The 24,896-nt window shown below is 37.4% G+C and overlaps 1 protein-coding gene and 1 long non-coding RNA gene across 7 annotated transcripts in view; one reads left to right on the top strand and one right to left on the bottom strand.

Annotated features, from left to right (window-relative positions):
• The window catches only part of LOC111753959 (uncharacterized), a 35,655-nt gene extending 34,649 nt beyond the window's left edge, over positions 1 to 1,006 (bottom strand). For 2 of the 3 annotated variants that reach the window (XR_002788723.2, XR_010039725.1), the window contains exon 1: positions 831 to 943. This is a non-coding gene — a long non-coding RNA (uncharacterized LOC111753959). Of the gene's footprint in view, positions 1 to 830 lie in introns of all 3 variants that reach the window. The other variant, XR_010039724.1, reaches the window with a different exon arrangement.
• Positions 1,007 to 1,146: 140 nt separating this feature from the next.
• Hormad2 (HORMA domain containing 2) overlaps positions 1,147 to 24,896 on the top strand; it is a 135,508-nt gene continuing 111,758 nt past the window's right edge. Inside the window, exons 1-3 of one of the 4 annotated variants that reach the window (XM_063225965.1) lie at positions 1,174 to 1,330; positions 9,152 to 9,228; positions 23,365 to 23,506. In XM_063225965.1, coding sequence (XP_063082035.1) covers positions 9,178 to 9,228; positions 23,365 to 23,506 — 193 coding nt within the window. In that variant the 5' untranslated portion in view covers positions 1,174 to 1,330; positions 9,152 to 9,177. Of the gene's footprint in view, positions 1,331 to 9,151; positions 9,229 to 23,364; positions 23,507 to 24,896 lie in introns of all 4 variants that reach the window. The other 3 variants (XM_063225967.1, XM_013141643.3, XM_063225966.1) reach the window with 3 other exon arrangements.

The raw sequence follows: 24,896 nt of genomic DNA, 5'->3' as shown, positions 1-24,896 counted from the left end.
GCTAGGCAAGCACCGTACTACTGAGCTACATCCTCAATCCTCGGAGACAGTTTTGAGAGTTTTGCTTGTTCCGACTCAGGCTGGGGCAGGGTGGAGGTGGAGTCTACAGCATTATTCCTGAAGCTGAGGAAACCTGCACTAAAGGAGTTTTCAGCCCAAATCATGGTTTTAATCATTATATTCTAATCTTGTGTTTTCACTACTTTGAATTTTTTAGTTCCTCTTGCAGGAACTAAAGAACAGGTGTCAAGTGGGCTATTCTTTCACCCACTCTCCTGAAATTCCACTGGAGAGGTTCAGAGGCCTTCAGGAACCTTTGTCTTTTTTTTTTTTTCTTTTTTCTTTTCTGTCTTTTTGAGACAGGGTCTCGCTATGCGGTTCAGGCTGGCCTTGAGCTCACTTTGTAGCCCAGGCTGGTCTCGAACTCGCAACGATCCTCCTGCCTCAGCCTCCTCAGCGCTGGGATTACAGGCATGAGCCACCACGCCCGGCTCTTCAGGAACCTTTCAAAAGCTCCACAAGGCACAAAATCTGTACTCGGGCACATAGGAAGGAATCGAGGCACACACCAGGCTACTCCCTGGGTTTATCTCTACGAAAAGACTAAGTCGGGGAACTGGAAGGAGAATATATTCATGTTTCTGGTGTACAATGACACGTTAATGTCAGAAATACTTAGTGGGTCCATTAGTATGGGAGAGGTGGGAGGTGCCCCGACGGCCTGGAAAGCTCCGCCCTCTGCACCGCGAACTCGCGCGTCCGGTGACCCCGGGGCCGTGAGGTTCTAGCCATCCCCGCCCCCCGCGGGCCCAGTCCTCCCCGAGACCCACCTGGTCCACCTTAGCCCCACGGGTCTTCGGGAGCTCACCTCGGCCGGCAAAAGCCTCCTGGGGAAGCCCACGAACAGGCTGCATCCTATAAGCCGGCCAGGCAGGGCCGCCCCTGGCAGAAGGCCCCATCCGAGTCGGTGTGCAGCTTCGCGTCCCCCACTTCCCAAGGCGCCGCGAGCCCCCGCACGCGTCCCTCAGGCCCCGGGCGCGCAGCAGGAACCCTCGCCGGGGCGGGAGAGACGCGGCGCCGGAGGTCTGAGGGAGGCGCACTGGGAGCCGGCAGGCCCGGGGTCAACCGACTGCGGCCCCTGCTTTGCATATTCATGAGTCTGAGCGAGGCCAGCCGCCGGGCTAGCCTGGGAGACGTAATGAATTATTCATAGGGAAGCATTTGGCCCCGCCCAGGAAGGGCTCCTTGATTATTCATTAGCCCGCGGGAGTGCGTCGCTGCCAAAAAAGTCGGTTAGGTCCGGATGAGGACGAGGCGTCGACCAGGCGAGGTGAGCGCGGCCTAGAGGCGAGATCTCTGGGGGAAGGGACGCTCGCGTGTTGTTCGTTCTTTGGTCTTCAGGTCAAAAGTTATGTTTTTTTTGTCTTTTTGCTTGACACTTTAAGATTGGTTTGTAAGTGTTTTTGCCAGGGTCAAAAGTATTGTGAGGAAAAGGGAAAACGTCGAGGCTGAGAAAGACCAGGGGAAGGCTCGAGATACGTTATGCCCCCCAACCTCGCGCCTTTCCAATTTTACACATACCAACCAACAAAACAGAACAAAAGCTAGGTAGTTTTAAAGTTTAGTTTTGAGGAAATGGAGGAAAAATAGCAGCAGCTATGATTAGCTGCCAGGTGGTTTGTCAGGCCGACACCTGTGTCTGCAAAGAGTTGTATGTGGAGATTTTGGGGTTTATATTACCTGGCTCGGATTTTCTCTAGCCCCTGACATATTCTGCCATAATCAATCTTGTCTTACAGACAAGAGAGGAGGCCCTGAGTCCCCCTGGGATGATATGGGCTCCTCTTCTACCTTATTAAGGATTCGCCATTTAATCTCTGTAGACTTTAATTCTCCAAATATTACGGGGCAGGGACTGGAGATTAACCAGTCCCCATAAAGTGTTCAACCATTGGACAAGCTGTGCCCTATGTCTTTTGCTCACTTGGTGAAAATGAAGTAAGGGCATGGTTCTTGCCGATACATGGGTTTTTAATCTCGTTACGATGATAATCTAATTTCTTCCCCATTGGACCGTAAATCTCTTGAAATGGAAATCAAATTTTATCTTTTATAATCCTGCACAATGCCTGGCACATCATAGTTGCCTGGTAAATGTTGAATGAATGAATCACTGAATTATCATGAAAAAGATATTTAAAAGTCAAAAGAGCATGAACAAATACCCAATTAATACACTAGAAGCCACTTGCCCTGAGTGAGCACAGAGCAGTGGAATTATCTGGGCCAAATGGAATTTGTTAAAACAGTGAATAATAATTTATTGAAACAAGCTCTGTGAAAGGTTTAAGTAACAAGGGAACTCTGGTAGATGAAATCCCTTGCTGAGCTTCACTTTCCTTTTCTTTATAGTTCTATGTTTTACATTTAAATCTGTGATCCATTATGAATTAATATTTATATGGCATATCGTGTAGGTTGAGATTTTTTTTTTCTCTTTTCCTTTTTCTCTGCCTCTTTTCCCCTTCCCTTTCTCTCATTGCAGTACCACTTGTTGAAAAGACTGATCTTCCCCTGAACTGGCTTTCCTTTTTTTTTGTCTTTTTTTTTTCGTTTTTATCGGTACCGGGGATCGAACTCATGGCTCCCTGCTTGCAAGGCAGGTGCTTATGCCGCTGAGCTAAATTCCCAGCCCCTCCTTTTTTTTTTTTTTTTAAATGAAGGGATTAAATTAGCAATAGAGAATATCTTTCCCCCCTTCCGAAACCTTCTCCCCCATTCTGAATCTTTTGAACCCACCTACGTTGACATGCACTGTCTTTGAGTAGTCGTTTTTTCCTAGGAAAATCATCTAGCTGCATTTCAGAATCCAGCTATTGGACATTATTCACTTGATAAAAATGAAATTTCTTGTAAAAAGTATGATTTTGGAAGGTTTGAAAAGATAGGTAGGAAACTATAGTAATTCAAAAACTATTATCTTGGACCAACAGATTTTGGCTTTTGCTTCACTTGGCATCAACCCCCCACCCCCACCCCGCCCCCGGCCCCATAGAAAAGGTAGTTTAGGTTTTAAGAAAACAGCACCCAGTTAATCTTTATCTGAATCTTGGATTCATACATAGAAACAGTTTAAAAAAAAAAGTAGAACATTTGATGTGTAAATCAAGAGATACGCGTGGAGTGAATTTTTTTCAGAAAAACATGGAAATCTTGCCTCTTTTCAGAAAGATCATAATCCTTGTCACAGTGTCACAGAGAGGACAAACCAAACATAAGAGTGAATGATATTGATGCCCTCTGAAGTTTCAGGTGTTTGCAGATTAGATATACAAGTAAATGTATATGCAAAAGACATTTGAAAGTGAGTTTTAGTCTAAAAACCTATACTTATGAAAGCTCTTCTAGGTTTTAGATTTTTTTTTTTTTTATCAGTACCAGGGATCGAACTCACGACTGCCTGCTTGCAAGGCAGGCGCTTATGCTGCTGAGCTAAATCCACAGCCCCTAGGTTTTAGATTTTGAATCAGGACAAACTGATAGGAAAAAAAAAAAAAATCAAAGCTATTCTTTGAGAGAGTGTATGATCTTTGGAGTCATTTCTCCTGGGGCTATCTATCAGGCTATCACCTGGTGAGTTTTCAAAATTAAGCAGGGTTTGTACTTAGGAGACCTCCTCAAAACACTTGCTCAAAGGGAAAAACAACAGTAGCAACAAAATAGATGCTGAAATGAGCCTTGTTATTTTGAAAAAAACATTTGAGACTTTTTTACCTTCTTAAAGCAAGCTGGATCTAAAACACCAGAAAAGATTCTACCATAGTTAGGAACAAGCAAAAAAGTCAGTCCAACAACTGGGGAGGCACTTGTAGGGCATCATGTTAGATAAGTCAAAAGGACATTTTATTTTGGAGAGTTAGTCTAGAAAAACTGTTGCACTGTGAGTTAAACTTACATTTTAAAGTCTCAATTCTATTGCTAAGTGGCTGGCTGACCCTGGGTAAATCAGTGTTTTCTCTGTTTTATTTTCTGGGCTAGTAAATCAGCCATTTGGACTAGATGACATTTAAAGTTCCTGTTTCCTCTAAATTTTTGTGATTCTTTTCTAGATCCTTAATTCTTCTTGGTTTCTATAGTACTTCTCCATTGATTCAGCAAATAATTATTGAGCACCTATTTTATTCCAGTACTGTGATGATGCTGAGGATTCAAGATTGAGCTAAACAAGAAATAAAAAAGGCATATATTATATGGTTCAATTTCTACAAGCATCCAAAATAAGCAAATCCATGGATATGAAAAGTAGGTTTGTGGTTGCCAAGGGCTGAGAGGAGAGAATGGGAGTGAATGCTAATGGGCATAGGCTGTTTTTTTTTTTTTTTTTTTTTGAGGTGATAAAAATGTTCTGCAATTAGAGATTGGTAATAGTTACATGCCTTTGTGAATACACTAAAATCTGAATTGCACCTAAAGAAACTTTTGCTAACCAGATACACCTTTGCTTTAGGTTAGGTTATAGTGGGTAGTTGGACACATAAAGGCAACTTTGATACAGTATATATTGAAATAGGCACATATCTGGATTTGGTAGTGGTGATAGTAGAAACTGGAAAATCATTTCTTGAGAAAATCATACAAAGTCATGTCCAGGGGATGAGTAGCAATAAGGGATAAAAGAACGTATTTAGACAGAGGGAATATTGCCAAAATCTGAAAGCCCAGGGAATATAATCCTTTGGGGTAATTAAACTAGATGAGAATAGCTAGTGCATAAAATTGGAAAAGGAAAATGATTAGAGATGAGGCTAGGGAGGTATGAGCCAACTTTTGAAGCTATGGTAAGGAATCTGGCTTTTATTCTGAGGGCAGTGGGGAGCCACTGAAGTATTTCAGTATGGGGAATAATACATAATTAAGTTTGTAATTTAAAAAGAAAGCTCTGGCTGCAACACAAGAATAGAGAAGGGTAAGACCAGTGGCAGGCAAATTGGTGATTGCAGTAGTCCAGACAAAAGATGTGGCTGATGTAATCTAAAGCAGAGAAAACAGCAGTGTGGACAAAGTAAGAAGTGGACACACATTTGAGAAATAGTAAGGTAATTGGATAGAGAAATAAAGAAGAGGGAGGTCAGGGTTTTCGTATGTTGTAGGCCTGAGCAATTAGTGTTTCATGATGCTATTTGCTTATTTAATGAACAGATAAAGGTATTTGAGGAAAAGAATTCACATTTGGATGTATTAAGGACATCAAACTGGAACTGTCTAATGGACAATTAGAGATATGTGTCAGCAACTCTCCAGAATAATTTGGGCTGCAGAGAAAGGTAGATAGATAGGTAGGCAGACACAGACAGACAGACAGACAGATGGTTAAATATCTCTAGAATAGAAATAATAGTTGAAACCTTGGGAGTATACTTTTAGTCCTGGAAGTGTGTTTAAACATTTAAAAAAAAGAGCTTTTAGGACGGAATCCTGAATAACACTAAAATGGCAGGGCGAAAAAAAAAAAAAAAAAAAAAGACAGAAGAAAAGAGGCCTGAAAAGCTGTGTGAAGAAGCACCTGGGAGACTAGAGGAAAATCAGGAGATTGAACATTAATATAAGATTTTCATTTCTGTGTATTTGTTTATAAGGTACTGGGAATTGAACTGAGGCTTTTGCATTGAACTACCACAGCCTTTAATATTTTTTTCCTTTTTTTTTTGTACTAAGGATCGAATTCATAACTTCACACTTGCCAGGCAGGTGCTTATGCCACTGAGCTAAATCCTTGGCCCAATTTTTTTTTTTCAAATTTTAAAACAGTATCTCACTAAGTTGTTAATTAGCCAGACTGGGCTTTAAACCTGCAGTCCTCCTGCCTCATCCTCTCAGAATGCTAGAATTACATACTCAACTAATATTTTTTAAAAGCAAACATGCTTTATTATATATCATGAAACATATATTAGAAAATATAACTCATTTAATCCTTGAAATAACCTTACGGAAGTGGTACAATTATCGTCTCTATTTTGTAAATGGGGAAACTAAGTCACATGACTTGTACAAGGTCCTATCAAAAGTGAACTGCAGATTGTCATGTCATCCTAGGCATTTTAGCTTCAGAGAGTTTAGTGCTTTACTACTATGCTATGCTACCTTTCCAGATAAACACATGCTTGAATAAACGCTGAACAAAAAAGCACTGAGCAACCCGAAAAGTGGTTGGTTCAAAGCTGGATCTGCCTTCATTTTGCCACAACAAAAGTGAGTCCCAGGAAAATAATTTGGCCAAAGTCACACAACTGCTAGATAGTGGTATCAGAATTTGAACACAGTTACCTTAATTTCAAAGCCTCTTTCTACTAGATTATATTGTGATTATTTTTCTCTGAATACATTTATATGAATAAAATTTAATTTTACTTATTTTACAAATATTAGTTCCTAGAGGATTTACCAAATGCTATAGAACCTACCTTGAATCCTTTCTCAAAAGTAAATACCTTGGATGTCTCAGAGTTTTCAGTGATAATCAACTTAACCCAGGCCATTCATCCATTCTAAAAATATAGGTGTAGTAATACCTTGTGTTCTAATTGACCTATGTTATTTTCCGGGCTTGATTCTCTAGACATGCCATCAGGATATCTTATGATCATAGAGAAACAACAACAAAAAACCCCACTAACGTAGAAAGCTATTTAAAAATCATTATTTCCCTATTTATTGTCTCCCAAACTAATAACTACCACAGTAGGAGTTCATGGTTTAATGGTCTAGAACTAGAGCTTGAACTCTTATAGCTATTTGTCCCCCTTCATTTTATCCTTGCAATTTAAAGGAGACAACAAAACTGTTGTCAGATGTGAAGGTTATTCTCGGAAATCAAAAAAGATATTTTGGAATCTTTAAGGACTAGGGAACAATTTTAGTTTTTCAGTCTCATATACAGTATCTGTAGTGTCCCCTAGTGCTGCTCTGAGGAAGTAATTTGAGGGAAATTAAATATTACTTGTTTATAATCTCTATCACCACCTTGTGGCCGTGTCCTCAAGTAATTTTGCCCTCTTTTATTGACAAAAATCTTCCAAAAACTTGCATTACTAGTTAACAACAGGTCATAGGCTATCCTGCAAATTCCATTAAGAATGGAGTTTCTTTAAATAGATTCTTTTATAAGTATTTTGGTAAGAATTTTGTAAAATCTTGAAAAGAAGCCCCAACTGAAATTAAGGCCTTTAAAAAGAAAAAGGAAGAGCCAGGCATGGTGGCTCATGCCTGTAATCCCAGGACTTGGGAGGCTGAGGCAGGAGGATCCTTGGGAGTTGGAGACCAGCCTGGGCTACAATGTGAACTCAAGGCCAACCTGAACTGCATAGAGAGATCCTGTCTCAAAAAGACAAAAAACAAAAACAAAAAAAAAAAGGAAGGTTTTTTTGCGACAAAGTCTCACTATGTAGTTCAGATTAAATTTGAACTCACTGTGTAGCCCAGACTAGCTTTGACTTCATTGGTAATCTTGCCTCATCCTCCTGATTGCTGAGATTACAAGAACATTTTGTCTTATTTTGTTGCATTTTTAAGTGTGTCAAACTGTATGTAACATAAAACTCATCACTTCAGCTATTCTCAAGTATACAATGTAATTTAGTAGTTCCAAAAACATTCACAATGTTGCACAACCATTACCATTATACATTTTTCAAAACTTTTTCAGTATTTCAGACAGAAATTGCATGCATTAAATTCCCCATTCCTTCTACCCCTCCACTCTCTGATAACCTTTATACTATTTTTTGTCTCTATGAATTTGCCTACTACAAGTACCTCATATGTGCAATCCTACATTTATCCTTTTATATTTGACTTTTTTTCATTTAGCGCAGTAGTATTTTCATGGTTAATTGCCATTATAATAGCTATCAAAATTCCATCCTAAAAACTGGATAATATTCCTTTGTACATACCACATTTTGTTTACTCATTCATCTACTTTTTTTGAGACTGAAGCTGTCCTTGAACTTCTAGACTTAAGTGATTCTTTTGCCTCAGCCTCCCAAGTAGCTGGCTCTACAGTACCCAGCTATTTAAACATTCACCTGTTGGTAGACATTTGGGATGCTTCCATGTCTTGATTATTGTGAATAATGCTGCAATAAACATTAGTGTATGAGTATCTGAGACCTTGTTTTCAATATTTTGTGGCTATATACTTAGAGTTGGAATTTCTGGGTACTGTGGTAATTCTGTTTAGCTTTTAGAGGAAGTGTCATACTATTTTCCGCAATGCTGGATTATTTTATATTGCCCCTGACAGTGGATAATGGTTTTAATTTTTTCACATCTTCTGTTTGTTTGTTTGTATGTTTGTCTGAGACAGGCTCTCGCTGTGTAGTTCAGGCCAACCTTGAACTCGTTGTATATCCCCGGCTGATCTCCCACTCACAGCAACCCTTCTGCCCCAACCTCTTGGGTGCTGTGATTACAGTTGCATTCCATCATGCCCAGCTTCCACATTTTCTTGAACACTTATTCTTTTGCATTTTTTTGAAATGGTCGTTCTAATAAGTATGAACTGTTTTTGAATTTGCAAATAATTTATACTTGAACCAAATTCAGGAAATGCTTTGAGCCCCTGCTATATAGAGTACTGTTATACTCTGGAGGAATAACAAAGATGAGTGAGATATACTGTTGAATCTTTAGGTGACTTGTAATTTGTATTTCTCTCCCTAGTATATTTATGAACGAGCAAATGATCTTACAGTTTTCATTGGCTGGTTGAAAAAATTAACTCAGGGACCTTATGCCAGATATATAGGAAATTGGAAGTGGAGATTAAAATGTTTATTAAACTTATCTACCAAAATTTACAGTCAGCTCACATTGTTCTCATTTGGAAAATTCACATGAAGGATTTTTCCAACTCATTTTATAGTTTAGATAGGACATGGTAGGACTATTTCAGTGTGTTCTTCCTTTGTGTTGTCAAAATTGAGCTTGGTAAATTTTTCTTTAAATTAAACAATCTGGGGAACAATTCATACTCAGTCTTTGATTTTAGTTTCTCTTTTGTTTTTAGAAGCTTTAGCTTCACCTTTGTGCATAATAAGATAAGAGGTACAATATTAGGCAAGACCTTTGATTAATTTTTTCTCCACAGGTTATATTTGTTGAAAGAATCCCACAATGTCTACTTCTCAGCTTTGCCGCTCCATCAGAAAACAAAAGGTATCTAAGGTATTTGTTAAGAATTAAAAGAAAATCAATGACCATTTAGTGAATTACTTCATAATCATGACTAATTTTTTTAGCAGTCTTATCAGATAATTGGCACATAATATTCTTGGAAAGTGTGTTTCTACAATTTAACTGCCTAGTGGAATGAGGATATCAGAAAATTAAAATAAATTACAAAGTTGTTTGTTTCATGTCTATATATTTAGACCTTCTAGAGTAAAAGAAATTATAAATAAAAAGACAAAGAAAATGATTCTCTGTCATATCTTTCTTTCGTGAAGCAATTAGAAAACTTGTGTTTACATGGTGATATAATTATAGAATCTAAAGGGGTATTAGGGCTTAGGTTTAGATGTCTTCGAAAGCCTCATGCTATCATAGGTGGGGCTTTTTCAACTGTGGCTGGATCTAGGATGTGTGATTGATTTGTGGTGCAATGTAGGATTAAGGGTGGGTGATTACTACATTGTGGTGCAATGTAGGATTAAGGGTGGGTGATTACTGATTAGTAATCCTTATAGCAGATAGAATCTCTAATCCTTATAGCAGATAGAATATAAAAGGGGAAGAAAAAAGCTACTAAGGTCCCTAGTTTGCTTGCTTTACTGTCTTCTGCCTGCCATGATCTGTTTCTCTTCTGCGATTCCTGTCTGCCATGCCACCTTCCCTTAAAGCCAGCCAGTTATAGATTGAAACCTCTACAAACTGTAAGCTAAATAAACCTTTCCTCTGTTAACTTGTGGGTGTTGGCTATTTTGTCTCAGCAACAAGAAAAGTTAACTAACACTTTTCTTGGAAAACACTGAGAAACTTGAATGCTAGGAGCTTGGGGGAGTGTTAGCATTCTTTGACTGTGACATAATTCTTGAGACAATCAATTTAAAAGAAGGAAGAATTTATTTTGGCTCATAGTTTCAGAGGTTTCAGTCCATAGTTGGTTGGCTACACTGTATTGAGGTCTATTGCTGAACAGAATATCATGGCAGGATATCTTATTTTCTTCTTGTTGAGACATAATACCCAACACCCCCAACTTAAAAGAGAAAATGTTTATATTGACTCACAGTAGGAAGGGCTGCTGAACAGGAAGGCAGCTCCACCTCATGGTGACTGGGAAGCAGATAATTTAAGAGAGGAGTCAGGAAGGAAAATATAATCTCCCAGGTCATTCCCACAGCCTCTCACCTCTTCCAACAAGACCCTACCTCCTGTAGCAATTCAGTACTTTTGAAAAGCCCCAGATATAAGCATATGAAGCCTTGAGGGGACACAGGGAATGTGTAGTAAAAGAAAGGTGATCACTTCATTTCAGCTGGGAAGCAGGAAGAAAGAAAGAAAGGGACAGGGTCCCAATATCCACTTTAACCACACTCCCCTAGCAACCTTATTTCCTTCTAGTAGACCCCACCTTCTAAAGTTGCAAAACCTCCCAAAAGTGCTGTGATGATCGACACTTAAGATCTAAACCATAACAGGGAGAATGCTAGAGCCAGGCAGTTTTGTTGAATTCACCCAGGTAACTTTAGCTAGTCCTAGATTTTGTTTATTCATTGAGATACAATATTTATATAATAAGTATGTGTCTTAGTTACTTTTCTCCTTGCTGAGACAAAATATCCAACACCCAAGTTAAGAGAAGAAAGGTTTCTTTAGCATACAGTTTGTAGCTGTTCTGGTCCATAATTTGTTTACTCCAAGGCAGAATGGCACATTGCAGAAGGACAACCATTCATAGCAGTGGAAGACAGCAAAAGCAACAAGAGAAAGAAGGGACAAGCCTCCTTCTGTCCCTTACATTGTATGCAAGCCACCCACCCTAGACAGGTGTAGCACTCACACTTTTTTTTTTTTTTTTTTTTTGTCGGTACTGGGGAGCGAACTCATGACCCTGTACTTGCAAGGCAAACGCTTAAGCACAGCTGCTCCCACCATGACTGCGTGAAGATTTAGGGAGACATCTAGACACAAACTATGACAGTATATAATACTGTGTTATTTTCTGTGGTAATATTTAGAATGACCTTCATCTTCTAGACATTTATAATGTAGTTAGGAAATAAGATTTATAGGAGTTAGCCAAATGTGGTGGTGCACACCTGTTATCCCAAGCAACTGGGAGACTGAGGCAGGAGGATCACTATGAGTTTGAGGCCACCCTGGGCTACAAGATGAGACCCTGTATCAAAACACCAAACCAAACCAAACAAAAACAGAAACAAGATGCATAGGAGTTAAGTCACTTATATTTTCATATATGTGAAAAAGAGTATGACAACTCAAATTGTAGGAATTTAGAGATTTAGTATATATTGCAATAATTTGTGTATTTCTCATGAAGAAAGTGTGCTCATACTAGACCCTAAATGATGAAACAGCAAAAAATGATGAAATTATTTCTCCTTTGTCTAAAAGACAAGTTCTGAATAGAGGATAGACTTCATGAGGGCAACCTAGCATATACCTTGGCAGAGATAAGAAACAAGAATGGCATATTTCAGAGAATAACAAAGAACCCCGCCTTACTAGATGAAGAGCTCATCGTGTTGGACAGAAGGAAATAAAATTGGATAAGAATTTGAGGAACAGATTAATGTGGACCTTAAGAGCTAAGCTAAGAAATTTATCCTTTATTCTGTAGTTAATGAAAAGTTAGAGGGTTTGATCAGAACAGTAAGTAAAATAATTGTTTTAGGGATATTAAATCATACTAGATAGTAAAGAGTGAAGTTGAAGGAGAAATAGGGCAGAGAGAAAGCAGTCATCTTTCTAGTTTGATTTCAGTATGCTGTACTCACAAAGCAGATTCTTGATCTCATTTGGTTTCCTAAGTGTACTTCCTTCCTGGGAGAAAATGATGAGCTGGATATATGAATTCCAATCAGCGTGACAGTTATTTTTCTCATTATAAATTAACAAACTGACCTTTTGATGCAACCAAATCTTTGTTGTTTGAACTATATGACCTACCTTTCCCAGTAAATTTTAAGTGACTATGTGATTCTGTTATTTAGTACTAAAAACAATAGTAATTATGGAAGCCAACATTTATTCAGCACTTAACTATGTTCCAGGCATTGTGCCAAGGGCTTTATGTTATTATTTCCATTAAACTTTGCAACAAGGAAGAGACCAAAGCTCAGAGAAGTAAAATAACTTGCTCAAGGTCACTTAAATTGATAGCTAAACTGTTAAACATCAAAAGGCACTAGCAAAATATATTGTTGAAATAATTTTATAATACTGCTTTCAATTTCAAGCTATAGAATTTTATTATTAACATTTATAAAACATCAATGATAACCCTTAACATATTAGACCAGCTGAGCTAAGGAAAAAAAATCCCCAAAATAACAAAATGTTAGAGGTCTTTCCCAACTTTATTACTATAAGTGACCATTTGCATATTATATTTAAAGTAAATTGTCTTTATACTTTCAAGTTATTTACTCTTCCAACTGAGTTATACAAGTATTGGCACCATGTTTTGAAATGTTTTCAATAAGAAACTACATGCATACCATGAGAACTATTTCCCAATTATCCCAAATAAACTTAATTTCTTAAGATTTATAGTAATTTTTTCAAAAAGCAATGTTTTTTGAGAGAGGATCTTGCTATATATTCCAAATTGGCCTTGAACTCACTGTATACCCCAGACTGGCCCTGAACCTGAGCAGATTCTTCTTCCTCAGCTTCCTAAGTACTGAGAATATAGGCATGCACTACCGTACTTGGCTCAAAAGGCATTTTTTTTTCAAAAATTTATATGAATATGCAATATATTAACCATCGTTAATTTTCTGTTATCTTGTTTTGAAATTATGTATCATTGCTTTTATTGTTTTTCCCTCTTTAAAAAAAATTACATGCATATACTCAAATACATCATATGTGCAAGAGTAATACAATTATTATATACACTTTTTTTTTTTGTCTTTTTCCTTTTTATCGGTACCGGGGATCGAACTCACGATTGCCTGCATTCAAGGCAGGCACTTATGCCGCTGAGCTAAACCCCCAGCCCCCTACACTTTCTTTTTTTATATACATTTTCAAGAATTGAGTATAATTGAGCATGGGTAGTAGCACACATCTATAATTCTAGCACTCAGGATCCTGAGGCAGGAGAATGAGTTTGGGGCCAACCAGAACAACATAGGAAGACCCTTTCTCAAAGAACAAATGACAACAATAACAAAAAACCTTGAATATAAGATTTACCAAAAAGATAAAGTGATAATTCATTGCCACTATATAGTGTACCAAAAAAGAGGCATTTGTGGATAGCATAATCATGCCCAGAATGTCTAAAAGAATTTTAGAACTAGATCTACAGATACAGAATTGCTATTTGGAAGTGATTTTTCATTTAAAGATAATTTTGTTGTTAGTACTTGCCTCTAAGTAGCAGAATTATTAAAACTTCAGCAGTTGTAACTGTAGTGCAGTAAAAGACCCATGTTGCTTGCTGTTTCTGTAATCTGCCAAATTACTTACGTTTCTTTTTATAAGTTTATTGTTTTAGGTAAGTTCTAAAGTCTCCAATTTTAATATACTGCACAAACCTTTAGAAGGAATTTAGATTTGCTCTAAATCAAACCATGTAACCATCTCAGCTTTAATCTGAAGAGAAAGGGTTCTCTGTTATTAAGGCACTGACTGTGAATATTAAAATAATTCCAGTTAGGACAGCCTCAATGCAATTGTAACAGTTAAAGCTTATTCTTTTGCTAAGGTTTGGAATCCCCAGACCCTAACAAAATTTCATCATTTGGAGTTTACTTGAAATAAAAGTTTTTAAGTATTTCTTGGTTTTAAAAAGAACATCAGATTTTGAAGACTAATACTTTGTTGCACATATAAAACACTTCCTAAAAACAAAAAACAAAAAGCACTTTCTAGACCTGATCCTAGAGCTGGAGTCTGGAGTTTTTGTTTCTCTTTCTCTCTCCTTTTTTTTTTTGTCTTTTTCATTTTTATCAGTACCAGGGATCGAACTCACGACCGCCTGCTTGCAAGGCAGGTGCTTATGCCACTGAGTCAAATCCCCAGCCCTCTCTCTCTCCTTTTTTTGTGTCTTTTTTTGTTTTGTTTTTTGAGACAGGGCCTCATTATGTAGTACAGGCTGGCCTTGAGCTCACTATGTAGCCCAGGCTGGCCTCGAACTCACAGCAGTCCTGTCTTAGCCTCTGGAGTGCTACCACACCCAGCTTTCTCCTCTCACTTTCCATTCTCTCCCCTCCCCTTTTTCTCTTCCTATCTTCTCTGTTTCTGTCTCTTGTCTGTTTTCTCTCTGTCTCTCTCCCTCTCTCCTTCCCTCTCTGCCTCTCTTTGTGTGTCTCTCTCTGTGTCTGTCTGTCTGTCTTTCTCTGTACTGGGATTGAACCCATGGAGTGCTGAGGTATATTCTCAGCCTTTTTAGTTTTTAATTTTTTTTTTTTGTCTTTTTCCTTTTTATCGGTACCGGGGATCGAATTCATGACTGCCTGCTTCCAAGGCAGGCGCTTATGCCGCTGAGCTAAACCTCCAGCCCCCTAGTTTTTAATTTTGAGACAAGTTCTCACTGATTTGCCCAGGCTAACCTCAGATTTGCAATTCTCCAAACTGAGCTTCCTGCCTCAAACTCCTGACTAGCTGCGTTATAGGAATGTGCTACTATGCCTGTTGTGGAGATTTTTTTAACTCAGGCATTTAATTATCAGACAAAATCTTCATTATCTAAGTTTTAGGGGTTTCATGTTGCTTTGTAGATCACATACAGTTTCTTTAACATGGCATTCTAGATTTAGTATGTCTTGGCTTCTAACCTACTTCTTATCTCTCACACTACTCTGCTTGAACTTTCACCCTCAGCCATACTAGTCTAAGCCTTATGCCCCAGCTATGTCACAGCATTCTTGCCCTTTTGCTTGTACTGATGACATTCTTCCTTGCCATTTGTCTGAATTCCACTTTTTCTTCAGAACCCAGCTAAGTCTCACTTTCCCCACAAAGCTATCCTGTTCAGCTCTGGCCTCGGGTGGCAAACCTTACCTTGTTCCTTGTTTCACTCATGTGGTACACAGTCTCTCCTGCCTGTGTGCTAACTCTTCTTTTATACCCAAATCTTTTCTTTTTAACTGGATTGTAAATTCCATTAGGTAATCTCTATTTTATTTTTGGGTTTCTTTATTTGATGTTTTACAAATTACCAAAACAATATGTGCATATAACAAGAGAAACCACATATAAAAAAATAAACTGTAGAGTCAAGCATTGTTCTGAGCATTTTATAAACATTATGTGACCATCACAACAATTCAATAAACTAGGTGTCACTTTTACCTATATTTTGCAGCTGAAGGAATTTAGAGGCAGAGAGGTTAAAAAATTTATGCATGGAGCTTGCTACCAGTTACTGTAAATAGAGTTTTATTTGAACATGTACATATATAACCATATATACATTCTATATATACATACAGTATTTATACCATATATACAGTGTACCTATGTCTATCTTCTTTCTGTCTTTCTTTCTGTCTCTTGTTCTAGCTCTGTCTGTCTCTTTCTGTTTTTGTCTGTCTACTGCAGGTCCCAATTAACTGTTCTACAGTGGCATGAATTTCTGTCATGCTACAATGGCCGAATTAACTGTGAAACCTAAAATATTTACTACCTGGCCCTTTACTGAAAAAGCCTGCTGATTCTTGCTCAAGATTATGAATTCAAACTTGCCCATTTGGTTGTAAAGTCCATGATCTAAATCACTCCACCACCCTGTCTCCATCATGTCCTTCTACCCTCAAGCCACCATCCGTAGTGACTAGTTTTAAAAACTTCACATAATCCTCTCCATGTATTTTTCCTTGCTCATAGAACATGACTGTTGTGTATGTGTTTATGGGTACAGATAAATACACCATTGTCATGTTTTATAAAGTTGCCATGAACACTGAATTACTGAATACTAAACTGCTTTTCTTAGAAGGAAATAAAAGGTTAGGTTCCTGTGAGCCTCACATCACAATTTTGTCAGTTCATCATTATATAATTTGTTTTGTGTATGCTTCTGTTTATGTATACCTTACTTAATACATACTTTTGTTTAATTAACATTAAACTAAAAGCCAACAGCACTACAACTCATGCATAAAGGAGAATTATCTGACATGTATTTTCTTTCTTTCTTTTTTTTTAAATTTTATTTAAGGAGAAAAAGAAAAAAAAAGCAGAGGAAGGGTACAAGTTATACAGATTTACAGAAAAAAATAAACAATAGGAAATCACTAGTTAATGGATAACATTTTGTCATCTTAGAAATAATTGTTCAAGTTACAAAATTAAAGCTTATAAAGTGGACATTCCAACAGTGAGACTGCAAACAGTTCTGTTCAATGATCCAACAAAACTCAGTAATATCATTATCTATCTTATACACTTAAATATACATGCAGTTATATCGTTTAGAGCACTTTCTTTTCCTCTCTTTTGTACAATGACAATTACACATTTTGGGTTTTGTTGCTCCCACAGTTCTTCTTGCTTTTTTGGAAGAGAGTAGAACCAAAAGTGACATAACAGAACAGTCAGTCAAATCAAAAGGGTAGGCGTAATAGATAATGTAAAAGCATAATACTAAGTGATCAACAATGGTTACCATAATGTCTCCCGCTATCTCTAATAGAATTGCCTATATCATTAGTTATAATAAAATTTGAACAAAACAGTAAAGAACAAAAGCAACAAAACCAAAACATTGGAGACATTATAGGTCTTCAAAAGTAGATAATAGTCAACCAGAATGGGTGTCATAATGAATCCCACTATCTTGACAGCTGTTGCCTAAACTCTTGAACCTGATACTATCAAGCAAAGCAGAGTAGAGGAACATCAGTCAAAACAAGATGGTGAGAGCAATACAGGGCTTTAAATCAAGATAATGGAATGTCAAAGTGCGTCACTATAATATATCCTGCTATTTTTTAATTTATTTTTCCCTTAATTAAAAGGATGAAAAAAAGTAAATAATAAAATGGAGATTGAGATAAAAGAGGGCGTAACAGCAAATCAGTGCAGATTAAAACATAACCATTTAAGCAAAATAGTGTTTCACCACAAGATTATCCCGACATAAAAGTAGTTACCATATTGTCTCTTTCCTTGAAATCTTTGAGTATAACTTCGTATACTGTAGCATCAAATATATCAAAACAATGTAAAACCATTTAAGAGAATGACAGTATTACAGGGTATTTAGAATCAACTAACAGAAAATGAACAATGGTTTCTGTATAATCTCCTTGTCTATAAAAGGTTTTGCTTATACTATCATATATAATAAAATCCAATAAGATACCACCTGTTTAGACCAATGGAGACGGAAGAACAAAAGCTTGATGAGACTTCAAAACAAGATGATACTAAATCAGTATTACCTCTTAAGACGTCATTTTCTCCAATATAGCTGTTCCAATCTTCTCTGCCTCATTTCTGTTGAGCTCTTATTCTGTCATTAGTTGTCAGTTTGTCTTCTTCATTTTATTTTCTGCTCCATTCATTGTGGCCTCTCTGCTGCTACTTCTGGATTTTTCGTATTTTTCTTTTTTAGAATATCTTGCAGTATTCTCTGTAGAGTTGAATTGGTGGTTGCATATTCCCCTAGTTCCTCTTTATCCTGGAAGTACCTTGTTTTTCCATCAGTTTCCAGGGATAGTTGTGCAGGATATATCAATCTTGGCTGGAGATTATTATCTTTCAAAGCTTGAATTATTTCCCCCCATGCTCTTCGTGATTTGATGGTTTGTGCTGAGAAATCTGCTGTAATTCTGATGGGTGTTCCCTTGTAAGTGATCTGTTTCTTGTCTCTGATGGCTTTTAGTATTCTGTTCTTGTATTGGATTTCTGGAATTTTAATTATTATATGCCTGGGTGTTGCTCTGTTTGGGTTGTGGGTGGCTGGGGTCCTGTATGCTTCATACAACTGAGTATCTTGACCTTTTGCTAAATTAGGAAAATTCTGGATTATTTCTGTGAGTAGCTTTTGTAGTTCATTTGTTTGTGTCCCTACTTCTTCTTTTATGTTCTTAATTCTTAAGTTATAGACCCTCTTTTCATCTTCTAGTCTTTGTATTATTGCTGTTTGTTTCTTTGTTATTTTTAAGAAGTTTTTCATTTCATGCTCCTATATTACAAATCTGCCCTCCAGTTCAGATAATCTGTCCTTAGTTTCTTTCAAGATGTTATGCCAGTTTTCGATAGACTTTTTAGTTTCCTGGTAGTCTCTTTGGACCTGCTTCACGTATTCTATGCTTTCTCTATTTTCTCCATTAAACAATTCTCCCCTCTTTTTCTGTTCTTCCATTCCACCACCTGTTTTTTCTTGGGTGGTGCTTAGCATTTCTCTGACTATTCTGCTTATGTCTAGCTTCAGGTCATTAATAACTTCATTCCTGAACTTGTCTATGAGGCTCTCGAGATAGCGCTTTATGTCTATTGGTGCTGTGTCTGCTGTTGCCTCTTTCTCAGGACTGGGGGCCGAGGACCCTTTCTTGTTGCTGCCTCTTCCCATATTCTTTGTTCCTTATATATGCAAGCGTATATAGGAGGCCCAGCTTCCTTCCCTGTCAGCCACAGTCTGATTGAATTGCGCCGGCTAGGTGTTCCCACCACCGCAGCGCACCAGGAAGTTGCAGACCAGGCAGTGTATGTGGGGCCCACCACTCCAGGTCAATCTACCTTCAGGAGCTGGGACCTGGGCTGTGCTAGCCTACTGGATCTCAGCCAGCAGCGTCAGGTGGGCTAGGCACTGCTCACCAATCCTGCTTGAGAGGTGGATTGGTGACTGAAGTCACTGCAGCGCCCTGTTCCCGCAAGTCTGCCCGGTCCCAGAATGTCCTCTGTTGGAGTCTCCTGGACCAATGCAGAGTCCCAGTTTTCCCTCACTCACCGGAGGTGGATGCACGGCTCCCCGCCCGTCTCGCTCTCAACTCTGTTCACCGATTCCCGTTCTCAGAGCTTCCGCGCGTCTCTCTCCCTGCCGATGCAGACACAGCGGAGGCTACGGGAAACCCAAATCACGGCTTCCAATGGCACGGGCTCCAGCTTCCACGCTGAGGCTTTATCTGTTCCTATTATAGCACCAGGATTGCATTCCCAGTTGGTTTCTCTCAGCCCAGTTCTTGGGTCACCGGGGCATATCTCCTCCTGCTTATGATTCCTTACTCAGCACCATTCCTGAATTCTAAGCTGGGTGTTTCAGAGAGCCTCTGTAGCTGCTGCTATCTGTCTGCCATGTTCTCCCAGAAGTCCATGTGTTTTCTTTCTAAAGTGTATTACAGTCTTGAACTTAAGAACACTAACCAGCATTTCATCACTATGCTCAGTGACATTTCAAATAGCAAAACCACAAAAGAAAGCGTACAAATGTAAAACAAAAAAAAGGCACTGAATAGACTAAGAAAAGAACACATGTTTACAGTATAATAATTGAAAATAGTGACATTCCTCTGCCTTGTCACATGTCTTTCAGATGTTATGCTGTAAATATGGGACCATGTATTTCAGATGACTCCAGTATGTTATTAATCTATACATGTGTCTGAGTGACTGCAAAAACATAAGAATGTCAATTTTGGGATTATAAATAAACTTTAGTAAAAGAGCAAATTCACAAATGTAGAATGTAGTTAACAGTGAAGATTAGCTGTATCTGCCTAAAAAATTAATTTATCAATTGATTTGCTTTACAAAATAAAGTCATTCTATTTACTTTTCTAGGAAAGTTGCTCTTTTTTCCTCTTAAATATTCTGGGAAGGGTGTTGGGGAGGGAGGGATGGAGAAAGGATGGCTGATAAGTACAGGGTTATTGAGGGATAACTTCTAATTGTTCTATGGCACGTGGGATGACTATAGTTGAGAAAAATTATTTGATAATTTCAGAATAGCTAGTAGGATTTTTGAATGTCCCTACCAAAGAAATGATAAATGTCTGAGGTGAAAAATATAACAGTTATCTTAATCTGATCATTGCACATTGTGTTCATGTATTAAAATGTCACACTTTGGGCTAGGATATAGCTCAGTAGTTGAGGCGTGTATGAGCCGTAGGTTCAATGGCTTGGGCCAGAATAAAAGAAGACATCCTTTGCCTCATTAATATGTATAACTATTATGCATCAATTGATAATAAATATACTAGAAAACAAAATATTAGGCTGGGTGCAGTGGTACACACCTGTAATCCCAGAACTTTGGGAGGCTAAGATTGTGAGTTCAAACCCAGCCCAGGCAATATAGCAATTTAAAAAAAAAGAGCTGGGGATGTAATGCAGTACAAAGGCCCTGGGTTCAATCCCCAGTACTGCCAAAACAAGAATAAACCAAACGAACAAATCATAAATATTTACAAAATTTGGTAGATGTAAGCTTTTCTTTTTTCTACACACTTTAGTAGGATTCATTTCCTATGTGGCTGATCTTTTGATTTCTTTACATTCTCAACATGCTAAAATACATTGACAGTCAATTTGTTTAGTTCATTAAGTATTTGTTTATTGACTTTTGTATGCCAAGTACTGTTATATAGTGAATTAACAATTATTTATTTTAATAAGAGATAGCACTTTACCTTTAAAGACTGTACTACGTGGTAGTAAGCAGTCATTCTTGTAGTAGATAGCAACAGTGAAACAGAAGAGGAAGTAATTACTTCTGCCTTGAAGAGACTGGGGAATTGTTAAACTAAAGTTGACACTTAAATGCAAGTTTTTTGAGGGAGAAGATTTTTATCTGTTATGATTTCTCTGGTATCTCTGAACCTAAAAAAGCACCTGGAATATAATGAGATTAAATATATATTTAGGCAATAGAATGAGAATATTCCTGACCAAAAGAACTGAGATAACATTTTTCCAAACTTATTTGAACAAACCTTACATTTTTCTATAAAACTCTATGTTTATAAAATGTGTATAAGTATATGACTAAATGAATTTTTACAACCTGAATATGTTCTTGTAACCAGAAGCTAGATTAAAAAAAAAAAAAATCAATGCCTGGTCTCATGTTCCTTTCTAGTCATTATCCGCTTGCCCCACCAAAAGAAATCACCAGCTTGATTTCTAACATGTGTAGTAGTTTCATCAGGTTTTATATTTTATATGAATGAAATAATATGTTAGTGTTCATTTTAAAATTTTATTTTATTTTATTTTTTGGTATTGGGGATTGAGCTCATGACCTTGCACTTGCCAGGCAGGCATTTGTGCCACTGAGCTAAATCCTTAGCTTCATTAGTATTCATTTATATCTGTTTTTTTTTTTGTGTGTGTGTGTGTGGTTCAGCATTATGTGTGAAAGTAATTTATATTGTTAAGTATATTTATAGATCATTTATTCTTACTGTCATATAGTATTTCACTGGGGGAGTATACCTAGTTTGTTTATCTATTATACTACTGATTAGCATTTGAGTAGTTTCTAGTTAGAAAATACAGTTACAAATATGCTGTTATGGACGTACTAATATATATCACTTAATTGACATACAAGTGTAAATGTTAGATGTATACTTACAAGTGGAATATGGCGTATAGAATATGTATGTGTGTATAAATATATATATATAAAACACTGCCAAGCAGTTTTCAGAAATCGCTGACTCATTTACATTCCTACAATCAGTGTTTAATAGTTTTTATTGTTTCAGATCCTTGTCAACTTTCCTTATTTTCTGGTTTTAGCAGTTTGGGTGGTCACGTAGTACCTTTTCACTGTGATTTAAAATAAATTGTATTTAATTAATTTTTTTGTGTATGGTACTGAAGTTTGAACCCGGCCCTTCACATTGAACTATATCTTAGCCCTTTCTTTCTATTTGAGGCAAGCTGTCACCAAATTGCTAAGGTACCCCTGCTGGAATCAAATTTACAATCCTCCTGCCTCACCCTCTCAGAGTGCTGTGTTCTAGACGTGTGCCAGGACTTCCAGTTTCTCACTGTGGTTATTTATTTATTTATGAGACAAAGACTTACTGTGTATTCCAAACTGAACTTGAACTTGCTATGTAGTCAGGGTGGCCTTGAACTCAATGATCTTCCTGTCTCTATTTCTTGAGTGCTGGGATATCAGTCATGTGCCTCCATGCTTGGCTTCTCATTATGATTTTAGTATACATTTCTCTGATGAAGTTCAAGCACTTTCTTTTATGTTTATTGGTCACTTGGATGGGCTTTTACTGTGAAGTGTCACAGAACTAAGAGAAAAGGACCAAAGGCAGAATCCTGGGGAAAGATCAACATTTAAAGGACAGAACAACTGGAAAAAAAAATAAGAGATTGAGGTAGGCATGTAGGGATAGTGGAAACCAAAACAGTGGGCTGGAGGTGTGGCTCAGTGGCCTAATATGTCTTGGATTTGATCCACAGCACCACGAAAGCAACAATAAAATAAAATACTTGTTATGGGTTACATCTAGATGTGCCCCCCGAGCCTTAAGGTGGTCACAGGGAGAGCTTTTGGACAGTGATTGAATTATGGAAGCTCTAGAGCTGGCTTGGTGTTGGGCAGTGAGGCTTAGTCTGAAGATGTGGTTCACTGAGGCATAACCTAGAAGGATATGTCTCTCTCCCAAGGTTGTACCTTCATTTCCTGCATCCCGACCATCATGACATGGGCATTGTTTCCTTTGCAAAGCCTCTTCTTTAAGTTTTGGATATTGATATTTATCTCATCAATAGTGTTATGAAAGTTTGAGGGAGAAGAAAAAAGGTTGTGTAGGCAACAGTGTCAAATGCTGAAAAAAAGTTACACATTAATGAAGAAGGAGAAGAGGCAATGATAGGGTGTGCTTAGTACTGGACAGAGCAATGTAAAATGGAGATCTGTAAAAGCCATACTGTGTGAAGTCTAGGAGTATATGAGAAGAAAGGAGATTAGATAATCATAGTACACCTGATTATATAATCATTGTCCTTGCCTTTCTACTCCACCTTACCTGTGAAGATATACTGAAATGGAACATTTAAAGCTCCATTTCCTTTTGATTACCTATAAAGGTATCAAATTCAAAATGTTGAAAAATCCTATCTGTGGTGATAGTGTGATATGATGAATATATTAAAAAATATTAATCTTTTTGCCTTTGTTTCTCCTAGGGAACAGTTTTCCCATCCCAGATCACTAATGAACATGAATCATTGATAATGGTGAAGAAACTTTTTGCTACATCTATCTCATGTATAACATATCTAAGGGGCCTGTTTCCAGAGAGCTCTTATGGAGAACGTCATTTGGATGGTAAAGTTTAATTAAGTGTTTGCTTTAACTATTGTAGCCCTTTTCTTTATTTAATAGGAGTAAATCTTTCATTTCTTACAGAGTATACTAATTGATGGATCAGTTCTTCAAGACCAATGTGTTAATCCATTTTCCATTTTAATTGCAGTATGTTTAGTGATTTTAATTCTAGAAACTATTAACTTCTGGCTAGATGGCAAATGAGAAAAATAATCTATAGGGACAAGACTAATAATTCTATGGTATCCCTATAAAAGTGATAGCTACAACAAAATCTATTTAAAAGTTGAAGATTTACACTATTTTGTGCCTCTACTGAATTTGCTCTTTGAAGCATATTTTGGCATTGAAGAAGCTCAAAGGAACCAAGTGTAAAACTCTTCTATTAACTTATGTAAATACGTTGGGAAAAAAAAGGCAAACCCATTTGTCAATTAGTATGTATATTCTAATCAGTTTGGTTCTTTTCTGGATTACCAGGTATTCTAATTTTACTTCTTTTGTTTCTTGTGCCCTTAAATGTACCATCTTACTACCTTATATTAGAAGCTGTTTTAGGCTCCTTTTTCTCCTTTGTATTAAAAACATTTACCTGGGATTCTTCAATTTTTCAAAATTTTACTATTTGTTTGAAAAGCTGCACTGTGATTATTGTTGATTTGTCACTATAATAGCAAACTTCACTTGGAAAGTATAAACAGCCACAAGTTTCCTTATATTATTTCTCAGAACTAATTTTCATTTTTCATCTCTGTATTTCATGTTGTTTCCTTTTTGTTTGGAATGTAGAATTGTAGAAGGTATGTTTTGGGTAACTAAGCCCTTACTTTATGTCACTCGCTGCTCTAAACATAGGGGAAAAGTCATACTTTATAGCTTTTATTTTTTTGTGACAGAATGGAAGACATGTCTCCTTCTCAAAGTCTGTACTTTAAAATGCACCATAAAAATGCTGTTATTGTTAGTTTTTCTTTAAAAAAAATAAATTGGTCAGTGGAGCCTCAATGCTATTTTATGATTGCTTAGAAGTGAAAAGAAGAGCCGACTGTGGTGGCTCACGCCTGTAATCCTAGCACTCAGGAGGCTGAGGCTAGAGGATCTGAGTTCGAGACCAGCCTAGGCTACAAAGTGAGCTTACGGCAGCCTGCATAGAGAGACCCTGTCTCTAAAAGACACACACACACACACACACACACACTCACTCACAAAAAAACCAACCAAACCACACACATACACACTAAAACAAGAACAGAAAGAAGTGAAAAGAAGCAAAGTGACACAAATTGATTTTTCTTGAACCTCAGTTGCGCTACACTGTGTATAGAGAAGACTGACAAACTGTTTTTAAAATTGGAGTTGTGACTGGACAGAGTCCAAGGAGGCTCTTCAA

Source organism: Cavia porcellus, unplaced genomic scaffold, assembly GCF_034190915.1.
Source record: "Cavia porcellus strain 051 isolate PalLab524CR breed Dunkin Hartley unplaced genomic scaffold, mCavPor4.1 scaffold_16, whole genome shotgun sequence".
Lineage (NCBI taxonomy): Eukaryota > Metazoa > Chordata > Mammalia > Rodentia > Caviidae > Cavia > Cavia porcellus.
The sequence above is the reverse complement of the archived record's forward strand: the minus strand, read 5'-3'. Positions and strand labels throughout refer to the sequence as shown.